The sequence below is a fragment of the Hippocampus bargibanti genome, linkage group LG03 (assembly GCF_051943395.1).
Source record: "Hippocampus bargibanti isolate YZ-2025 linkage group LG03, ASM5194339v1, whole genome shotgun sequence".
In the NCBI taxonomy this organism is placed as follows: domain Eukaryota; kingdom Metazoa; phylum Chordata; class Actinopteri; order Syngnathiformes; family Syngnathidae; genus Hippocampus; species Hippocampus bargibanti.
In genome coordinates this window covers 19731931-19749038 of record NC_142736.1, presented here as the reverse complement: position 1 = coordinate 19749038, position 17108 = coordinate 19731931, and the positions used below count along the sequence as shown (strand labels likewise).

At 40.7% G+C, this 17108-nt stretch overlaps 2 protein-coding genes across 3 annotated transcripts; one reads left to right on the top strand and one right to left on the bottom strand.

Moving 5' to 3' along the window:
- The first annotated feature begins 60 nt into the window (after positions 1–60).
- On the top strand, positions 61–3421 carry lyve1a (lymphatic vessel endothelial hyaluronic receptor 1a). The gene is made up of 6 exons (XM_088992449.1): positions 61–320; positions 388–565; positions 645–784; positions 2194–2376; positions 2462–2534; positions 3092–3421. The coding sequence occupies exons 1-6, from the start codon at positions 236–238 to the stop codon at positions 3153–3155; spliced, it is 723 nt and encodes a 240-aa protein (XP_088848575.1). The 5' UTR covers positions 61–235; the 3' UTR covers positions 3156–3421.
- Positions 3217–13213, bottom strand: ampd3a (adenosine monophosphate deaminase 3a). 2 transcript variants are annotated; one of them, XM_088992447.1, is made up of 14 exons: positions 12917–13213; positions 12521–12707; positions 11772–11937; positions 11486–11705; positions 11073–11202; positions 10792–10986; positions 10578–10709; positions 10205–10368; positions 9997–10123; positions 7965–8128; positions 7772–7892; positions 5041–5214; positions 4694–4804; positions 3217–4387 (listed from the first exon to the last, which is right to left on the bottom strand). In XM_088992447.1, the coding sequence occupies exons 1-14, from the start codon at positions 13135–13137 to the stop codon at positions 4214–4216; spliced, it is 2286 nt and encodes a 761-aa protein (XP_088848573.1). In that variant the 5' UTR covers positions 13138–13213; the 3' UTR covers positions 3217–4213. The 2 variants fall into 2 exon arrangements, with proteins under 2 accessions (XP_088848573.1, XP_088848574.1); XM_088992448.1 differs by having other exon boundaries at positions 11082–11202.
- Between the last annotated feature and the right edge of the window lie 3895 nt (positions 13214–17108).

Here is a 17108-nt window from a genome sequence, read left to right as displayed (position 1 = left end):
TGCTGTTGAATTTCAGCGTCCTTTGAATGTGTTTTATCTACTGGTCTCACGGGCCTTTCACTCAATCCTTTGACCTGACTTCCTATTTCCCCTTCCTTTCCCTTCTGGCAATGGGCAAAGAGTCCACACAGCCCAATGAGAGCAAATCTCCTCTATTTAACCCTGTTGAGTTGGTTGGGACACACACAAAGTGCTCAACTATACACGCATTCATTCGTCTCAACCGCCAGAAGCCATGAAGGGCGTTTTGCTTTCTGTCGCTGTTGCGCTGTCCATCACTGCGACCTTCTCTCAGGAGACAGTCACAATCAACCTGAGAGGTAAAGCTTTTCCGATTTCATACGGTCTTTAGGCTTCAAAAAGTGAGATTGCGTTTGCTGTTGAAAGTTTTTCCAGCAAAGAGCATTGCCGGAGTGATGCAACTCAGCATTCTGAATGACCAAAACCAGCCCGAGTACGGCTTCAATGTCACCGAAGCACGAAACCTTTGCACTAAGCTTGGACTCGACCTCGCCTCCAAAGACCAAGTCACCGAAGCTCTCAATCGGGGTTTGGAAACATGCAGGTATGAACAAAACACACACAAAGAGAAATGCAAACGAGAAAAATGCACATTCTTTCAAGATTATTCTTTTTTACTTAAGGTTTGGCTGGATTGATGAGCACTATGCAGTTATCCCCCGTGTCAAGGCGCTCACGAACTGCGGCCAAAACCAAACCGGCTTGGTCTCATGGCGAGCCGCACTGGACAAAAAGTTTGATGTGTTTTGCTTCAACCAATCAGGTAGGATACATTTGTTATTTAAGAGCCCACGGAACATCATTGAACATGTTAGGTTGACAACCAATCATAAAAATAAACATTCAATGAAAGGCTTTACTCTGAAACGCTTTACTATGGATGATTTAATGTGACGTATTTATTATTGTTTATATTTTCATTGCGGTCTTGCCGGTCAAGATCATGAGATGTTGTTAAAATTTGTCAACTGTGGACATGAGAAGCCCTTTGATACTTTTTGTGTTTAAGGGCTGGGTATAAAAATTAATGTGACTTGACTAGCCTTAAAGTATTTGCACGCTTTACCGTTTGATTTTATGTTTAGCAAAATTTAACAATACATTAGCATATTTATTGTTGTTAGCCACAATTGAATTGAATTTATTTATTTCTTTATTTTTTTCTTTATTCATGGTTGTGTTAACTTCTCCCATGGCGTTGTATTTTCAATGTTCAACAAAAAAGGCTTGAAGATATGCTACATTGAAATGGTTAACAACATAAAATTCATATTAAAATAAAATGGTGACTTGGAAGTATTATTTTACAATTTTATTATCAGCCAGTTCTATTCCAGTGTAATACAGATTTAAATTTCAACACATAGAATAAAATTAATATAATTGTGCAAACAAGAATACACAAAAAAATATATATTGTTTACATTGCGCTGCATTAAATGACTTTACAAAGAATTTGGTAACCAAAATATTCAAATCAGTTTTCCATGTGAGGCAGCAGAGCACTGCAAATTGTAACTGCAAGAATGAACCTGTTTTAAATCGGTGCAGCCAAGTGAAGCATTATTTAATTTTTCAGTGCAGTTGTTGACGAAACACCGATGCTATTTTTTTCCCAGAAAACACCAAAAAATGTAACCAAAGACTAAATACATTTCTTAACAATGTAATTTCAGAAGTACAATTGCTTGAACAGCTCAAATGAGGATGTATGCAATCATATTGCTGCCCAAGCATAATACAGTTTTATTGAACTTTTAAGTTAATGCTTTCAGTCTTCAAGGAAAGTTTGTTTTTAAGCTGCAATTTTATTGAACTTTTATGTTGCCACACAATGTTTTTTTACCTACACTCAGCATAGGTGTTCATACTGTGGTCTAAAAAATATTTGAATTTTTGGATATATGATAACTGTTATTTATTATTTTGTTTTTTGTTCTTTTGACTTCAAGATGGTGCCGCGAGTGTGGCTGCCTTTACGACAGCTCCTGTATTTTGTTTTTCTACTTCTTTTCCTTCCTATTATGTGCAATACAGATATGTTTTGTAAATTCAATACTAAAGTCATAAGTATTACCGTATCTCTATCATTCGACAATTAAAGTATGAACATGACTATGGTGACATGTATTTGGTGTAATACACCTCTTGTTGTGTTTTTGCCATTTGCAGATTACACAGCTCAACCGGAGGAAGTAATGACAACCATGATTTCCAAGTTGGCTGATGAGCCAAATCCTACCGTCTCTCTCTTTCTTTTCAATCTTTCTTTAACCTCTGACCTCACGTTGCTGGACAGTCTGGATGGGGCACAGCTCGCCCGTTTAGCTGGCGGTGAACAGAGCTCTGGGAAAGGTTTGTCACTTGACTCCATGACGTAAGACTCAGAATTGTGAAGTCCGCATTGGACCAACGTACCTGCCATTTGTCTTTGCTCCAGGAAAAGTGGTCCTCATCACCTCCGCCTGTGCTGTTCTCCTTGTTGCAATAGCCGTCATTGCATATATCAAAGTGTGAGTTGCTTTAATCACATGGAATCAAATTGTCAGTATTTTCTATGGAATTATTAAATAGCGCAGGGCCACAAGTAATTGACTGAACCATTTAAGAGTTTTTTGTTTGATCATAGAAGCCACAAAATAGTACTATTTTTATCAAGATATCTTCGATTCACTCGAGTAGACTACATTTAACTGCATTTTATCTATAAAAATCATGAGATAAATATAAATTCTATGTTGTGAAACCTGTCAATGCCAGCCACTGATACTTAAGTAAAAAATGTATATCAAGTCAATGAAGCGCAGCAGTTTGACACACAAAGAAAATAAGCTTTTTTCAATTAACGATTATTGTTTTAAAGTTTCTGTGACATAATAACGAGGAATATCTCAGCATCGGTAAGTACTTGGTCATGTAGAGCTTCGCCGCCACCTTGGTGTTTAATTTAATACACTACATGTTGAATAGAGTCGCACCTCGAGGCTAATAAACCCGTTTCAGTTTTGAAATAATGACTGGATTTGCTATTTGTATCAGGCATTCAATGTGACGTCGTATTTCTGAACAGGAAAAGGCGCTTCCAGAGAGCTGACGTGACTCAGGAGCACGGAGATATCGTCATTGCAAGTTAAATGATCACATCCAAGATATAATTTCTCTGATTTTACCTTTAATGGGTTGGAGCGACACACGTTTGATTTTTGTTTTGTGTCTATTTTTTAAAAGCTGCAGCTTTATGAAAGGATGTACAGTATATCGGTAGCCTCTGCATAACAATCACAATCATTTTGAAGACTGATTCCTTGTTTGCATTATTGTGACATTACAAGTAAATGAAACATTATTTGTGTGTAATCACATTGGTACAAACTAAAATTGTTGGCAAAAGCTTCCACAACTGGTTTCTGGTGTTTTGTATAAATGACTCTGACACATACCCTCATCACACAATAGAGTCTGGAGTGTAAATGTTTATAGGGTGTGGCTCTATGTGAAGATGGAGTGTTTGCCCTTGCTATCGTGGTTCTCTGAGCCTATGATGAAAGTAATCATCCAAGATATTTCCCTTTTGTCTGCTTGGTCAATATTTCCCTATTCAAGATTGCATTATGTTACATTGGAGTGAATTTATCTCCGAGTCACCCTCAAAGTCTAGAACTATAATGTACTGTTAATATTAATTTGTCAATATGAGGTAATGTTGTGAATTTAATACTACATACCTAAATTACGCAAATACTGAAATTCACACGATGGCAATGCTCCTAAACTGACATTCTTTTCAGATTATTGTGAAATTTGATCACATGGCACCAAGAGCGCTCTCTTCTGCTTCTTCTTTTCCTTTCGGCTTTTCCCTTCAAGGGGTTGCCACAGCGAATCAGTGTCCTCCATCTTTAGAGGTTTGATCCGCATGTTTGTTTTGGCCAAGCTTTTACGTCGGATGCGCTTCCTGACATAAGAGTGCTATCTGCTGGAAGAAAATAGCCAAAAGGCTTTTCAAACAATACTTTTTGCCAACTTCCCAATTCAGACTCCCAAATTTCTATCCCTATTTCTGCCGATCTTCCCCAGGTCCAAATTAACAATAATTTGGACCTGGGGATGACAATTGTGTGTGTGTGTGTGTATGGGTGCATGAGGGTGTGTTTGAGTGTGAGTATTTAGTACTCTTGAATATTGTCCTTATTCACACAACAGAATTTATGGCTTCTGATTTGACAGCGTCCACAAGGAAACTGAGTTCATTGCACAGAGTTTCATGTCGGTAGGCCATGCGGATCTGAGCCACGTTGGTGCGGCGAATGTCGTTTCCTTCGGGTCCATCTTTCAAGTAATTCTCCCCCAAAAAGTGCTTCTTGTCCTGGAATTAAAGTAAAATAGAATGCAATAAGCCTTTAATATTATCATCCATCCATCCATTTTCCGTACCGCTTATTCCTTGTTTTATTCCCATAAACTACTGTGAATAATTGTCTCCAAGTTAGAAAATTCCCATAATTTGGCAACCTAAGTGTCATAAGTGTCGAAGTCAAGGTGTGATGGCGAGATCGGCATCTAAAATAACCAACATTACAAACTGCACTAAAAACACTGAGCTATTGAAGGCATATTTTGTTACCAAAATTAGTTTGACACACCTGTTACAGAATTCAACCTGACACTGTACCTGGTCAGAAAGTCCACATTGCAGCACGCTGTTTCTTGCTATTTCACACACATCACATGTGCTGAGCTTCCAGAGTTGAGCAGCTATTGCATATTCCTCCATCAGTGGCTCCTGTCAACATAGGGGTGAGTCTTAGTCATTGTAGTTTTTTTTTTTTTTTTTTTTACAAAATTGTGACATTATACAGTTCCACTAGATGGCATCGAGCGCCCCACTAGCAGTACAAATAGCCTACTATGTCAGCCAATCAACAAATAACAATCCTCTAGTTTTAATTCATTGAGTTGAGTCACTATGCTGTGAAATGCAGGTTTGAACCCATTCAAGCTATTACACTGCAGTGTTACCTTGGTGTAGTGAAACTGCATTGGGTCATCTGTGGACAGAGACACGCAGAGGCCTTTGTGCAGGAACTCTCGCAGAGGGTTTTTGGAGTATTCCAAGAATAAGCTGTTGTTACTCAAAGGAGACATCGCAATGGGCACTTGGGCCAAGTAGTACAGATATTGAAGTACAGGGCTCTAGAAGTGGGCAATAAAAACAAATGCGCTTTTATATACTGTATTAAAAAATGTGCATGTGCGTTTTATGTACCAAAAATGGGGCAAGTTAGTTTGTGTTGCTCGGTGTTGCTGAGTTCCTAACCTAGATTGTTTAAATTGTTTTTCTTTTTGTTAGTAGCGACGTTGCCATGTCAACCAGTCAAACAGGTGCTAGGGCGCTACGGCAACCTGCCACAGCTAGCATTTTTCACCAATTTACGATATTTTTTAATGAAGACAAAGACAAAGATACAAATCTTGATAGAAAAAAAATATTTAGCAATTTTTTTGTCTATTTGATGACTTGCATGATGAGTTGCCCCCTGTACAGCACTTTGAGTTGCTCCATGTACAGCACTTGTATGCAGCGTTGACTCTTTGAAAGTGCTCTATACAGTTTAATAATAATAATTTTATTTTAAGCGCCTTTAAAAGCTCTCAAGGCAGATTTGGTCAAGCTGTGCTTATTCAATAATATTAGTCATACAGACTACATCAAAGACTTCATTTACTTAACTTAATTACTTGCATAACAATAATATAATAATACATTTCATTTATAAAGTCTGACTGGTCGTATCGGCCCCATTTATATATCCCTAATGTCCAGACCTGGTGGCGCCGGACACAGCTATGATAGGTCCCTACTCTCAGGTTGGGGGGGGGGGGGGGCGCGGGACCCCCCCCTGTGGCCCCACTGATTGTTTCTACATTCCTGACTAACGATTGGCCTATTACACCCACTCCCCCCGGTATCACCTCATCAGCATAACGACCCTCATCAGCATTGCGAAAGTTGCCTAACCTGTTTTGCCTGAGCAGGCTATTGTATGAAGACCGGTTTAATGAAGGATTTTGTTGTTTTATAAGAATCGCCTCTTTTACCCCCCTTTCAAACCATCTATGTTCTTTTGCTAAGATTTTAACCTCATTGTCGTCAAATGAGTGGTTGCTAGCTTTTAGGTGCAAATGTACTGCCGATTGAGGCCCACTAGTATTATCCCTGCGATGTTGATAAAGTCTTTTTTTGAGAATTTGCTGAGTCTCCCCAATGTACTGCTCTTTACAATTTTCATTCTTACAATGTATGGAATAAACTACATTACTTTGTTTTTCATTTGGTAGCCTATCTTTTGGATGCACTAATTTTTGCCTTAACGTGTTTATCGGTTTGAAATAAGTAGGAATACCGATAAACACGTTAAGGCAAAAATTAGTGCATCCAAAAGATAGGCTACCAAATGAAAAACAAAGTAATGTAGTTTATTCCATACATTGTAAGAATGAAAATTGTAAAGAGCAGTACATTGGGGAGACTCAGCAAATTCTCAAAAAAAGACTTTATCAACATCGCAGGGATAATACTAGTGGGCCTCAATCGGCAGTACATTTGCACCTAAAAGCTAGCAACCACTCATTTGACGACAATGAGGTTAAAATCTTAGCGAAAGAACATAGATGGTTTGAAAGGGGGGTAAAAGAGGCGATTCTTATAAAACAACAAAATCCTTCATTAAACCGGTCTGGTGGTGTGAGGTTCAATTTGGATCGTTCATACAATAGCCTGCTCAGGCAAAACAGGTTAGGCAACTTTCGCAATGCTGATGAGGGTCGTTATGCTGATGAGGTGATACCGGGGGGAGTGGGTGTAATAGGCCAATCGTTAGTCAGGAATGTAGAAACAATCAGTGGGGCCACAGGGGGGGGTCCCGCCCCCCCCCCCCCAACCTGAGAGTAGGGACCTATCATAGCTGTGTCCGGCGCCACCAGGTCTGGACATTAGGGATATATAAATGGGGCCGATACGACCAGTCAGACTTTAGTTCGCTGACGAAGCCTCTTGGATAGGAGGCGAAACGTCCGAAACCTTCACTTTTGTACAGATGACGGCTGAAGAAACCTTCTCATCGATTTCATTTATAAGCGCCTTTCAAAACTCTCAAGGTCACTTTACAATCACAGGATAAGTTTTTTCAGTGGGTGAACAGCGGCAGCCACACGCGCCAGCGTTCACTCAACCTGGAAGTAACTCAAATATATCGCAAGCTAGCTAGCTAGCGAATAGATAGCTGCCGGCTAGCGAATAGATACATAATAGCTCGTGAATAGATAGCTATTAGCTAGCGAATAGATAGCTATTAGCCAACGAATAGATAGGTATTAGTACTTGAGACGTGAAACAAAATGGCAGACCAAACAATGAACACCCCTAAAGATCATGTAAACAAAACAAACACCAGAAGCCTCCCAAAAAATACAAATAAAATATTTTAATAATGGCGTTCTGTGTCATATTTTCAATTTCCGAATAAATTCGGGAATGGTAGCGAATGAATTAAGGAAAGTCTTAAAAATTACTGCAGATAAGACAAAAATGTGGATCATGATTTTCAATGTATGACAATCACTTAGTGTGAAATGAACAAATTGTTGCTTGAGCTACGTTGCACCATGTAGGCTGTGCTATTCAGCCGCATCCGATTTTAATCCTCGCTGATTGTTGATGAACGAAATCCATCAGGTTAGTGTAAAGTACCTTCTTCAAATTGAGCCCATGTGAGATGTTGTCTGCAGTCAGAAAGGCGGAGACCAGATGAGTGACAGAGCCTGCTTCTCCACAGTGCGGGCGAAACTGGAAGGTGCTCATTCCACGTTCCCTGCAGAGCCCACATGGTGAAAACTACATATACAGATCATGCAGACAAGATCTTGGAAAAATAAGATCTTACTTTCTGAGATTGTTGAGGACCATGATGTTTGCATACATGTGAAAGACGTAATAGCTGTATGGAGGGTTGTCATCTCCGGTCCACTCTTCTGGCTTTGGGCTTCTGAATGAGAACATGTGATCGCTGTGTTTGGTTTCGTCATCTACACTGTCAAACCCGGATACCTGTGGTTGGGAAACAAATGTGTCACGGCTTCAAATGATTGTTTCCTTGTGGTGAGGGGGACACCCATTGCCAGCAGGACACACAGAGACAAATAAACATCCACATTAACAATCATACCTTGGAACCATTTGGAGTGTTCAATCAGCCTGCCGTGCAGGTTTTTGGTATGTGAGAGGAAACCGGAGTACCCGCAGAAAACCCATGTGGGCCCGGGGAGAACATGCAAACTCCACACAGGGAGGCCACCACCAGAATCAAACTTTACACCTCTACACTATGCAGTTGCCGTGGTAACCTCTGGACCACCGAGCCATCCTACAATATTTTATGTCTTTATTTTTTAAATTAATGGGGTTCTATTTTTAAATATTTGAAAATGTCTCAACGATATATCAAAATATTTTATTTCCAAAGGATTTAAATTTCATGGCAAATTCTCAAATTTGGATTTGGAATAGCCAGCAGTTTTCCAATGTTCTAAGTACTTAAGCGTAATCATATAGACTATTTTTTTAATCAAATGTGCTGTCAAATCAATTTAAAAGACATAAACATGTATTTTCCAGTAAATCGATGAAAAGGTTTCTTCAGCCGTCATCTGTACTTCTTTGAAGGTGTCGGATGTTTCGCTTCTTATCCAAGATGCTTCTTCAGCTAACTAAAATCTGGCTGGTAGTTTCAGCCCTATATATATATATCTCGACTGTCCAGACGTGGCGTTGCCGGATTTTGGGAGCAGAGGACCACTCCCTGCGGCTCCACTAATTACTTCTATTGTTCTGACTGACGACTGGCCTGATTGCCCTATTTGCTCTGGTATCAAATCATCAGCATCACTAAGCCTATGTTGCCTAAGCAGTCTGTTGTACGAACGATCCAAATTGAACCTCACACCACCATGTCGGTTTAGTGAAGGATTATGCTGTTTTATGAAAATAGCTTCTTTTACTCCCCTTTCAAACCATCTATTTTCTTTTGCTAAAATTTTAACCTCCTTGTCGTCAAATGAGTGGTTGCTAGCTTTTAGGTGCATCTGTACTGCCGATTGAGGCCCACTAGTATTTTCCCTGCATGTTGATAGTCTTTTTTTGAGAATTTGTTTAGTCTCCCCAATGTATTGCTCTTTACAATTTTTATTCTTACAATGAAAATTGTCTGGACAGTAGGGATATATATAGGGCCGAAACTACCCACCAGATTTTCATCGATGGACCACTCCTGTACGACCGAGAGCCTACACAGACGTTTTCCAGTAAATGTTATCATCCAATGATTTGGTGCAACGGCCTTTATCGGACTAGAGATGATGAAGGCCCTGTGCAGGTTAGATTGAAATGCTTAGAAAGGAAGAGGAAAAACTTATTGGGCATAAATTTGTATGTAAGCCAACAAATAAGTCATCGGAAATAGGTATCTAAAATGTACAAATGTGCATTATCATTGCATTTGGATTAAATAATGGCATTCAATTATAGGCGGCCCGGTAGTCGACACCGGCTTCACAGTGCAGAGGTCGCCGGTTCGCGTCCCGGTGCAGCCTCCCTGTGTGGAGTTTGCATGTTCTCCCCGGACCCGCGTGGGTTTTCTCCGGGTCCTCCGGTTTCCTCCCACATTACAAAAATTTGCATGGCAGGCAGATTGATCACTCCAAATTGTCCCTAGGTGTGAGTGTGAGAGGTGTTTGTTTTCGTGTGCCCTGCGATTGGCTGGCAACCAATTCGGGGTGTCCCCCGCCTCGTGCCCGAAGACAGCTGAGATAGGCACCAGCAACCCCCGCGACCCTAATGAGGAATAAGCGGTACGGAAAATGATATGAGATGAGAATGGCATTCAATTAAAAAACACTTATTACAGCAAAACTACTTACATATTTGAGGAAAACATGAAGCTCTTTATGACTCTGCGGGTGAATGGTTGCCTCAAAGAGAGGAAGGAATATATTCTGCAGCATTTTGGCAAAATTAGGCACCAGCTTCTTTGCCTTAAAAATGTCACTAAACACATACAAAATATTTTCTTATCACGGAAATGTTGAACGTCTTTGCAAATTGGTGCGATCATTATAGAGGACTCACTATATTCTCGGCACTTGAATCATCCACCTCATGTTTGGAGAGTACACTTTGTGGAGAATGAACCATTTGGCCAGGTTGTGCCACTCCTCTGGAGTGCGTCCGTAGATTGATAAGCGTGGCTCTGCATGCTGGTATTTACTCTCCTCCAAGTCATGGGCCACTTCCTGTCCATGGTGGAAATGGAGTGTGACCAAAATGACGTGCTCAGCTCTGTATGTATAAGCCTTTCAGGATAGGTGTTACTGCAGTTTATCATATTGGTATAAGGAAGGGCTAATACAATGTCGACTTCACAAACACGTCTGAATTGCTCCTTCACCACATTGTGTTTTTGATAAGAAATAACAAAACTGCCAACTATCTCTCTATTTACCTTGATTATACGTGCAAAATACTCGCCATTGAGATGGTTGTCCGTTTTGAGAAAGATTTCTCTGAGTTCACTGGCTCCAACGGGATTATACTTGGAATTGAATTTATCAAAACGATGGAATGTATGCCTTCCCTGGAGGGATTAAGAAACAGTCACATCTTTTCTTTTAATATAGATGTACTGCATTGGCAAATAGTGATGTTGATTTCCTTACAGCATGGACATCGAGAGAATCCACGGTCAGGTCATAGGGGTCCATGTTGAGACTGTGGAACACCTGCTCGAGAGTCATCTCCTGCCCAGCTTTTTCCAAGACCACCCGGTCCGAATCTGTGTTGCATGTTTTCTGAATGAATGTCAGCAGGTGCTTCTGAGACATGCACGCCGCTGCATGAATGTGTGTATCCACCTATATGAAAAAACACTTTTTTTCCCACATTTTTTTCTCCAAAAGAGTTCATGATTCATTGCCCATGTTTTAGAAAGAATGTCAACCTTTCTCACGTTGTAAAAATCTCGGTGAGGAACACTTTTTAGTTCCTTGAGCTCAGCCATCTCATTGAGCATTTCATGGAGATGGAATTTAGAACTCAAGAAATTGAGTCGCCTGTGACAGTAGGTTTTCCTAAAAAATAAAAAGAAATCAGAAATTAACAGGTTAGGGATTTGCAGGTTTTGAAGTTACAAAGCGTGATGTTCCCATAGGTAAAAAATAGAGAGATTAATGAAAACCAAGGAAATGAAGTTGGTAGTACATTAAAGAAGGCCAAATGTGTCACATGATCGATGGTCAGCATTTTGGGAATGGTTGCGAATCATAAGAGTTGTTTTTGAGAAGCTGTTTTCCTTCTAGTGATACTCTAACATTAATCCATAGATCATTGCTGTCATTTTCTTGTGCAACTTACGTGGGTCCATCTGCAATCATTCCCAGCACATGACCGAGATCTATAGCAAAGGTCTCAAGATTTGGATAAGGAAGGTCATGTGGACGATTTTTTCTAAGATCCTCAGCGCTATCATACACGTGCACTATTCCATCCAACAGTCGAAGTTCATATGTCAGGTTCTCTGGGATGTTTTCTAGACTGTATGGATCCTCATACTCTGTTGGACATGGGCACATATCTGAAGACCCAAGACAAAGTTAGTCTTCCGCCAATCCAAATCTTGTTTGCTCACGTATCTTCAAACCTGGTTGAGCTTCCTCCTCTTCGTTCCATTTGACATTTTCAGCCTTGCGAAGGAACTGAGCTGTCGTTCTGCAGAATCTGTGATAGGCAAGTCTGGAATATTTCTCACGAATCAGCAGAGCCTTGAGAAGACTTTTGGCTGCCTGTTCATAATCTTCCACTGTGATCTGAATCAAATACGAAGATGAGCATTACTCATGAGAATTCAAATGTTCTTTTTACGATTTTTTTTATTGCTCATTAAATGTGTTTTATTTACACCCATTCTCAATAGTTTGGTCCCATGTGTTAATCAATCAGCTCTCTCTGGTTACTCATGGTTACTTCAGGTATTATCTCGTCAATTTAGGATTTTTCTCAGGGTTCGTAAAATGTTGCACGGGTGAAATTTTGAACATGTTTCAAATTCTTTTGCGACAAGTTGCAAGTACTTCTTGGTAACTTTTGCAACCTTGACGAAAATATCCAATTTGCTACGTTGGCCACTCAGTAAGTTATAAGCTTTACTCACAGAAATACCAAGGGACCTCACAAACTCAGTTGGTCTCTTATTAAAAAACACGTCTGAAATGCATCTTCTAATCGAAAGTTTTTTTAAAAAAATGCACATTACCAGTACTTTTTTGGGGAGGGGGGAGAACGCACATTACTTTTTTTGTGAGAGAGAGGTTTTTAATGTGAAATATTCAACTAATAGTGTATTGTATCAATAGCCATTGCTGTGTAGTGTATTTGAGGTGCTGAACTCACCCCTGCACAGTAATCACCACTAATTGTGACCCTTTGGTAATCAAGACAGTATTCTGTCACAGATGAGCATAGCGAGTTTGAGCTCCCTGACACGTATGGCGTAGGAGCCCCTGGCCATATCCAGTCTGGATTTCCTGAGTTCTGTATGGACATGGACTGGGAACGAAGCATCTTCAAACTTTTGCGCCTGTAAAATGAAAAACACAATTACCGGTAAGTCACGATAAGGGTCAGTCTGGTTTGGTGTGTGAACTTCTAAATGGAAATCCTTCAATATTAAGTTCAATTCTTAATGTTGAGTCTAAGCCTCGTATGTCCAAATTTGGTCAGTTTCTATGTTTCCCACATTTTTTTTTTTTTTTTACTATTGGTCAGTCCAATAAGTGAGGTCTATACCTTTTGGTGCTTTCCTCAGAATGTTGTTCTGCCAGCTCCTTAAGCAGCTCATGCTCTTTAGCTTGCTGCAGACCAATTGGGCAGTCCTCGGGCACCGTGAACATAGATAATGCATCCTTATTGTCCTCTTCTTTCAGGGCCGATGCGTAAACTTTTTCCGCCAGGAGTTGGCTCTCCTCCTCCGCCTCACTGAGAGTTACCTTGGGGAATTGACGAGGCATGTCTGCAGGTTAGAAGAAGGTGCTCAAAACTAAGTGGTAACGTATAAATTTGCGTTAGTACTACACAGTGGGCGAGTTCTGCCCCCCATCCTCCTCCTTACTCGAACAGCAGTTTGACCAGGTTGTACTGTTTTGGAAACAAAAAAAAATCATCACATGGGACACTTTGTGATATTATGAGGGCAGACTGCTGCACAACCCTAAAGCCTGGGGAGAGTCAATTGTTCCTAATTTTGTGAAGACCACATTTCTAACCTTGATGTCGTTGTAACCAATAAGGCACTGCAATGTTGTCGTACAGTAACAAGGGCTCATCTGTAGAACCACTGCTTGTTTCTAGTTTCCACTACGGTATGACATTTCTGCACAATTAGCAGGACAGCTTTAGCATACTTGTAGGACAGCTTCATGTTACAGGTGAGTACTGTGAAGCACTTGATGTTACCAAGTGAAATTTGGGGTGGTAAATTAGTAGTGTACTATTGTCAACTCGTGAATAGTTTTTCTGTGTGATTATCCTACTATCATATCACAGTTGTTATTCAAATAAAGACAAAGACCATACAGTCTACTCTACACGGACAACACAAGGGGCCATCGGGGTCAGGTGCAACGTGAGTTGGCCATGAGGGTCCGATCCCTAGCTACAGAAAAACGGCTCTCAGGACATGAGTGTCACAGTTCTGGCAGAGAGGGAGAGTGAGCTGGTTTGAGGTGAAGAGGTTTTTCGACAAGACATAGTCAGGCTCACTTCAGCGCCATGACAGCTTAGTCTCTAGTAACAGTCCTATTCAGAAGGGTTGGGGTCTCTTTCACTCTCGAGGGGCCACAAATAGAGGCGTTCGGCAGGCGTGAGCATAGTTTTTACTCCTGTAGTTATTCCCCTATCCCGGAAAAGGAGGAGCTGAGACCCTCACCCATCATGAGGTGTGAGGTTGTGACCAAAAGAACAAGATCCTACACTTAAGCGAACAAAATGGGGTTCAGGGTACCCGGGCTCACCCTTAGAGTTAGGATGAGAAGCTCATCTGTGTGGAACTCAGAGTCGAGCTGCTACTCCTCAGCATTCAGACGGGTGAGGTGACATCAAAGTTAAGCAATGTCAAGAAGTAGCGGACAATGTCATAAAAAAATAAAAAACACAGATACACTAATCATTCATTTAATGTACCAGAGTTCTTCTAAGAGCGTGATGAACTGTCTTACTAGTGAGGAAAAGTACATGAGCAATTTGGTGCACTTACAGGATATTGAATAAATGTTCAAACGGCTCGCCATAGGTCAGAGGCTGGTTGAGTTGAATGTTATTTAAGCCAATGTTCCACTCTCTGAGAGTACATCCGGGAAGAACACTGTCCGGACAAGAGTGTATTGTTGTAGCGCATTATCACGAAACCGGATAGGCTCATACTGTTATATTGATCTGCAAATGGCGACCTTTTTAATTATTCAGTAACACGAATGAGATTATACTTATTTTCACAAGCAATCTCTTTTGCGAGTTGGTAATTACCAACTTGCGTACCTAGAGATGACCACTGCTTTGATGAAGAACCTGAGGGTAAAGCCGATGGCCTGGGCAAACATATCTTATGATCTAAATGTCAACATTTTCACGAAGGGGTGGACTCACCTTTGTCGCCGCCGGTTTAGACATTAATGTAAATGTGTTGAGTTACTTTTTAGGGGGTAGTAACTGATATACGAGCTATACATTCCTGCAGGCAGGCTACAGTCACACTGAATAAAACCATTTGAATTCTTCAAAATGCAACACAACTCTTTTTAATACAGTACAGTATTATTAATAAAAGAGAGTTTTGCATAGTAGTGTCAGTAAATTTGGGATTTCTGTTACAAATATGTTTGTAAAATTGACTGTTTTATATCTGTTTTAGGTCTCATTAGATTATGAGTGAAATTTATTTCAACTCAAGGTCAACCTCCTTGACTATATTGAATCACAACATATCTGATCTCTCAATTGTAATATGGATTGTGCATGCATGGTCACAAAGCTTTTTTGATACACGCGACCCGTCGGCATGATTTTCAAATGAGTTCACTCACCGCTTCAGATGTTGAAGTGTTAGTAAAGAGTGGACATGTCTCCTTTTGAGAAACAACAACTCATGCCTCATTCAAGCATTTGATACCTCATCCAACATCGTGCAAGTCCACGTCAGTCAATCCTTAACTCCTTCATTGCTACAACTCGCTGTAAAAGCATCATCCTGATAAATAGGGCTCAATAAATGGGTCTACTGTAACATATATGCATGTATATATGCATATCTTTTTAGATCATTTCAATGCAGATGAAGACATTTACAGTAAAGATTTACCTGATCGGTGTATGATGAACGTGTGAAAGTGTTACCTACTTGAACACCTCTTTTTCTTGGTCATACCAGCTGAAACCTTGTAACTCTGAATCATGTCACCCGCAAGAGGGGAAATGGCTAATTAGTCTCAATTTGGACATTTGCCACTCAGGGGTGAACTCAACCCTTGTTGTCAACCATTGAAGACATTTCTGGCTGTTTTGTTCGACTAAGTGTACACCAACCCGTTTCCATTGTAGCAAAGTATTATTTCTTCATCGGTGTCTCATGAGAATATTAAATAAAATTGAAACAAAAAATGAAACATTGAAGGGTACTATACAGTATATGTAAATTATATATGCATAGGATGCTTAACATTTCTTCACATTTTCTGTAACCGGTTGCCATAATGTCTGAATAGAGCTGCTGAAACACCATATCAAGCTAATCCATCCATCAATTTTCCAAGCCGCTTTATCCTCATTAGGGTCGCAGGTGGTGCTGGAGCCTATCCCAGCCATCTTCAGGCACTAGGCGGGGGACACCCTGAATTGGTTGCCAGCCAATCAGAGAGCAAACAAACAAACAACCATGCACTCTCACACTCACACCTAGGGACAATTTAGAGCAGAGGTGTCCAAAGTCGGTCCTCAAGGGCCGCTGTGCTGCCTGTTTTCCAGCTCTCCCAGGAGCAACACATCTCATTCAAATCATCAGGACCGTTTTGATGTTGATTCAGAGCTGACTGGTGAGCTGATCATTTCAATCAGGTGTGTTGCAGCCGGGTCAGATGGAAAACAGGCAGGACAGTTGCCCACCAGGGCTGGAGCTGGACAGATTTAGAGTGTTCAATGAGCCTTCCATGCATGTTTTTGGAACGTGGGAGGAAACCGGAGGACCTGGCGAAAACGTGCAAACTCCACACCGGGAGGTCGGACCGGGTCTTGAACTTGCGACCTCTGCATTGTGAAGCTGGCGTGCTCACCACTCGACTACCGAACTACCCATATCAAGCTAATGTCTGCTTCAAAGCTCCTTGTGGAGTGACTTCCTGATGGGGCCATAATCACCCAGAGTCCCTGATTTAGCCAGGCAGTGTTTAGAATATGAGGCTAATCCTCTAATTCCGGGTTATCAGTGTACTTTAGAGTTGGCTTGAGAGTACTGACGTTGAGTTGCTCGTATCGCCTTAATGGACATTAGAGTTGGCACGACTGATTCCGGACTTGCCCTCTCCTACCATTAATAATGCGCCCTGAAATTACATGTCAATTATCTCACGATTATTATTCTCTTTAACTGTACACGCAGGTTGACCTGCCCGGATGGGCGACTCTGTGCTGTGACACACAAGTGGTGTCATCAGCTCATTGGCTTACTTGAAGCAGTGAGCACTGCCTTTATTAAAGTCCAGTGACTAGGCCACATCCAGGTTAATTGTGTCTAATTGTGGCATGGCTTTACCCAGCTACTTTTCATACATACGAGACACTTGAAGCCACAGTTGGTGTAGAAATATAGACAAATGTTGCTCTATTAATTAGCTGGCTTTACATTTTGTGATTTTTACCAGTCCTGTGCTTTAAAATGTCATGAAATGGATGTCTTCATGAGTATGCTCGGTTTTGACAATAATTAAATACC

Coding starts and splice junctions, on each gene's coding strand:
- lyve1a (XM_088992449.1), top strand. CDS start 236: ATGAAGGGCGTTTTGCTTTCTGTCGCTGTTGCGCTGTCCATCACTGCG. Junction 2,377..2,461: donor TGAACAGAGCTCTGGGAAAG/GTTTGTCACTTG, acceptor TCTTTGCTCCAG/GAAAAGTGGTCCTCATCACC. Junction 2,535..3,091: donor GTCATTGCATATATCAAAGT/GTGAGTTGCTTT, acceptor ATTTCTGAACAG/GAAAAGGCGCTTCCAGAGAG.
- ampd3a (XM_088992447.1), bottom strand. CDS start 13,137: ATGCCTCGTCAATTCCCCAAGGTAACTCTCAGTGAGGCGGAGGAGGAG. Junction 12,708..12,916: donor TCTGAGGAAAGCACCAAAAG/GTATAGACCTCA, acceptor TTCATTTTACAG/GCGCAAAAGTTTGAAGATGC. Junction 4,388..4,693: donor AATGTGGACTTTCTGACCAG/GTACAGTGTCAG, acceptor CTTTAATTCCAG/GACAAGAAGCACTTTTTGGG.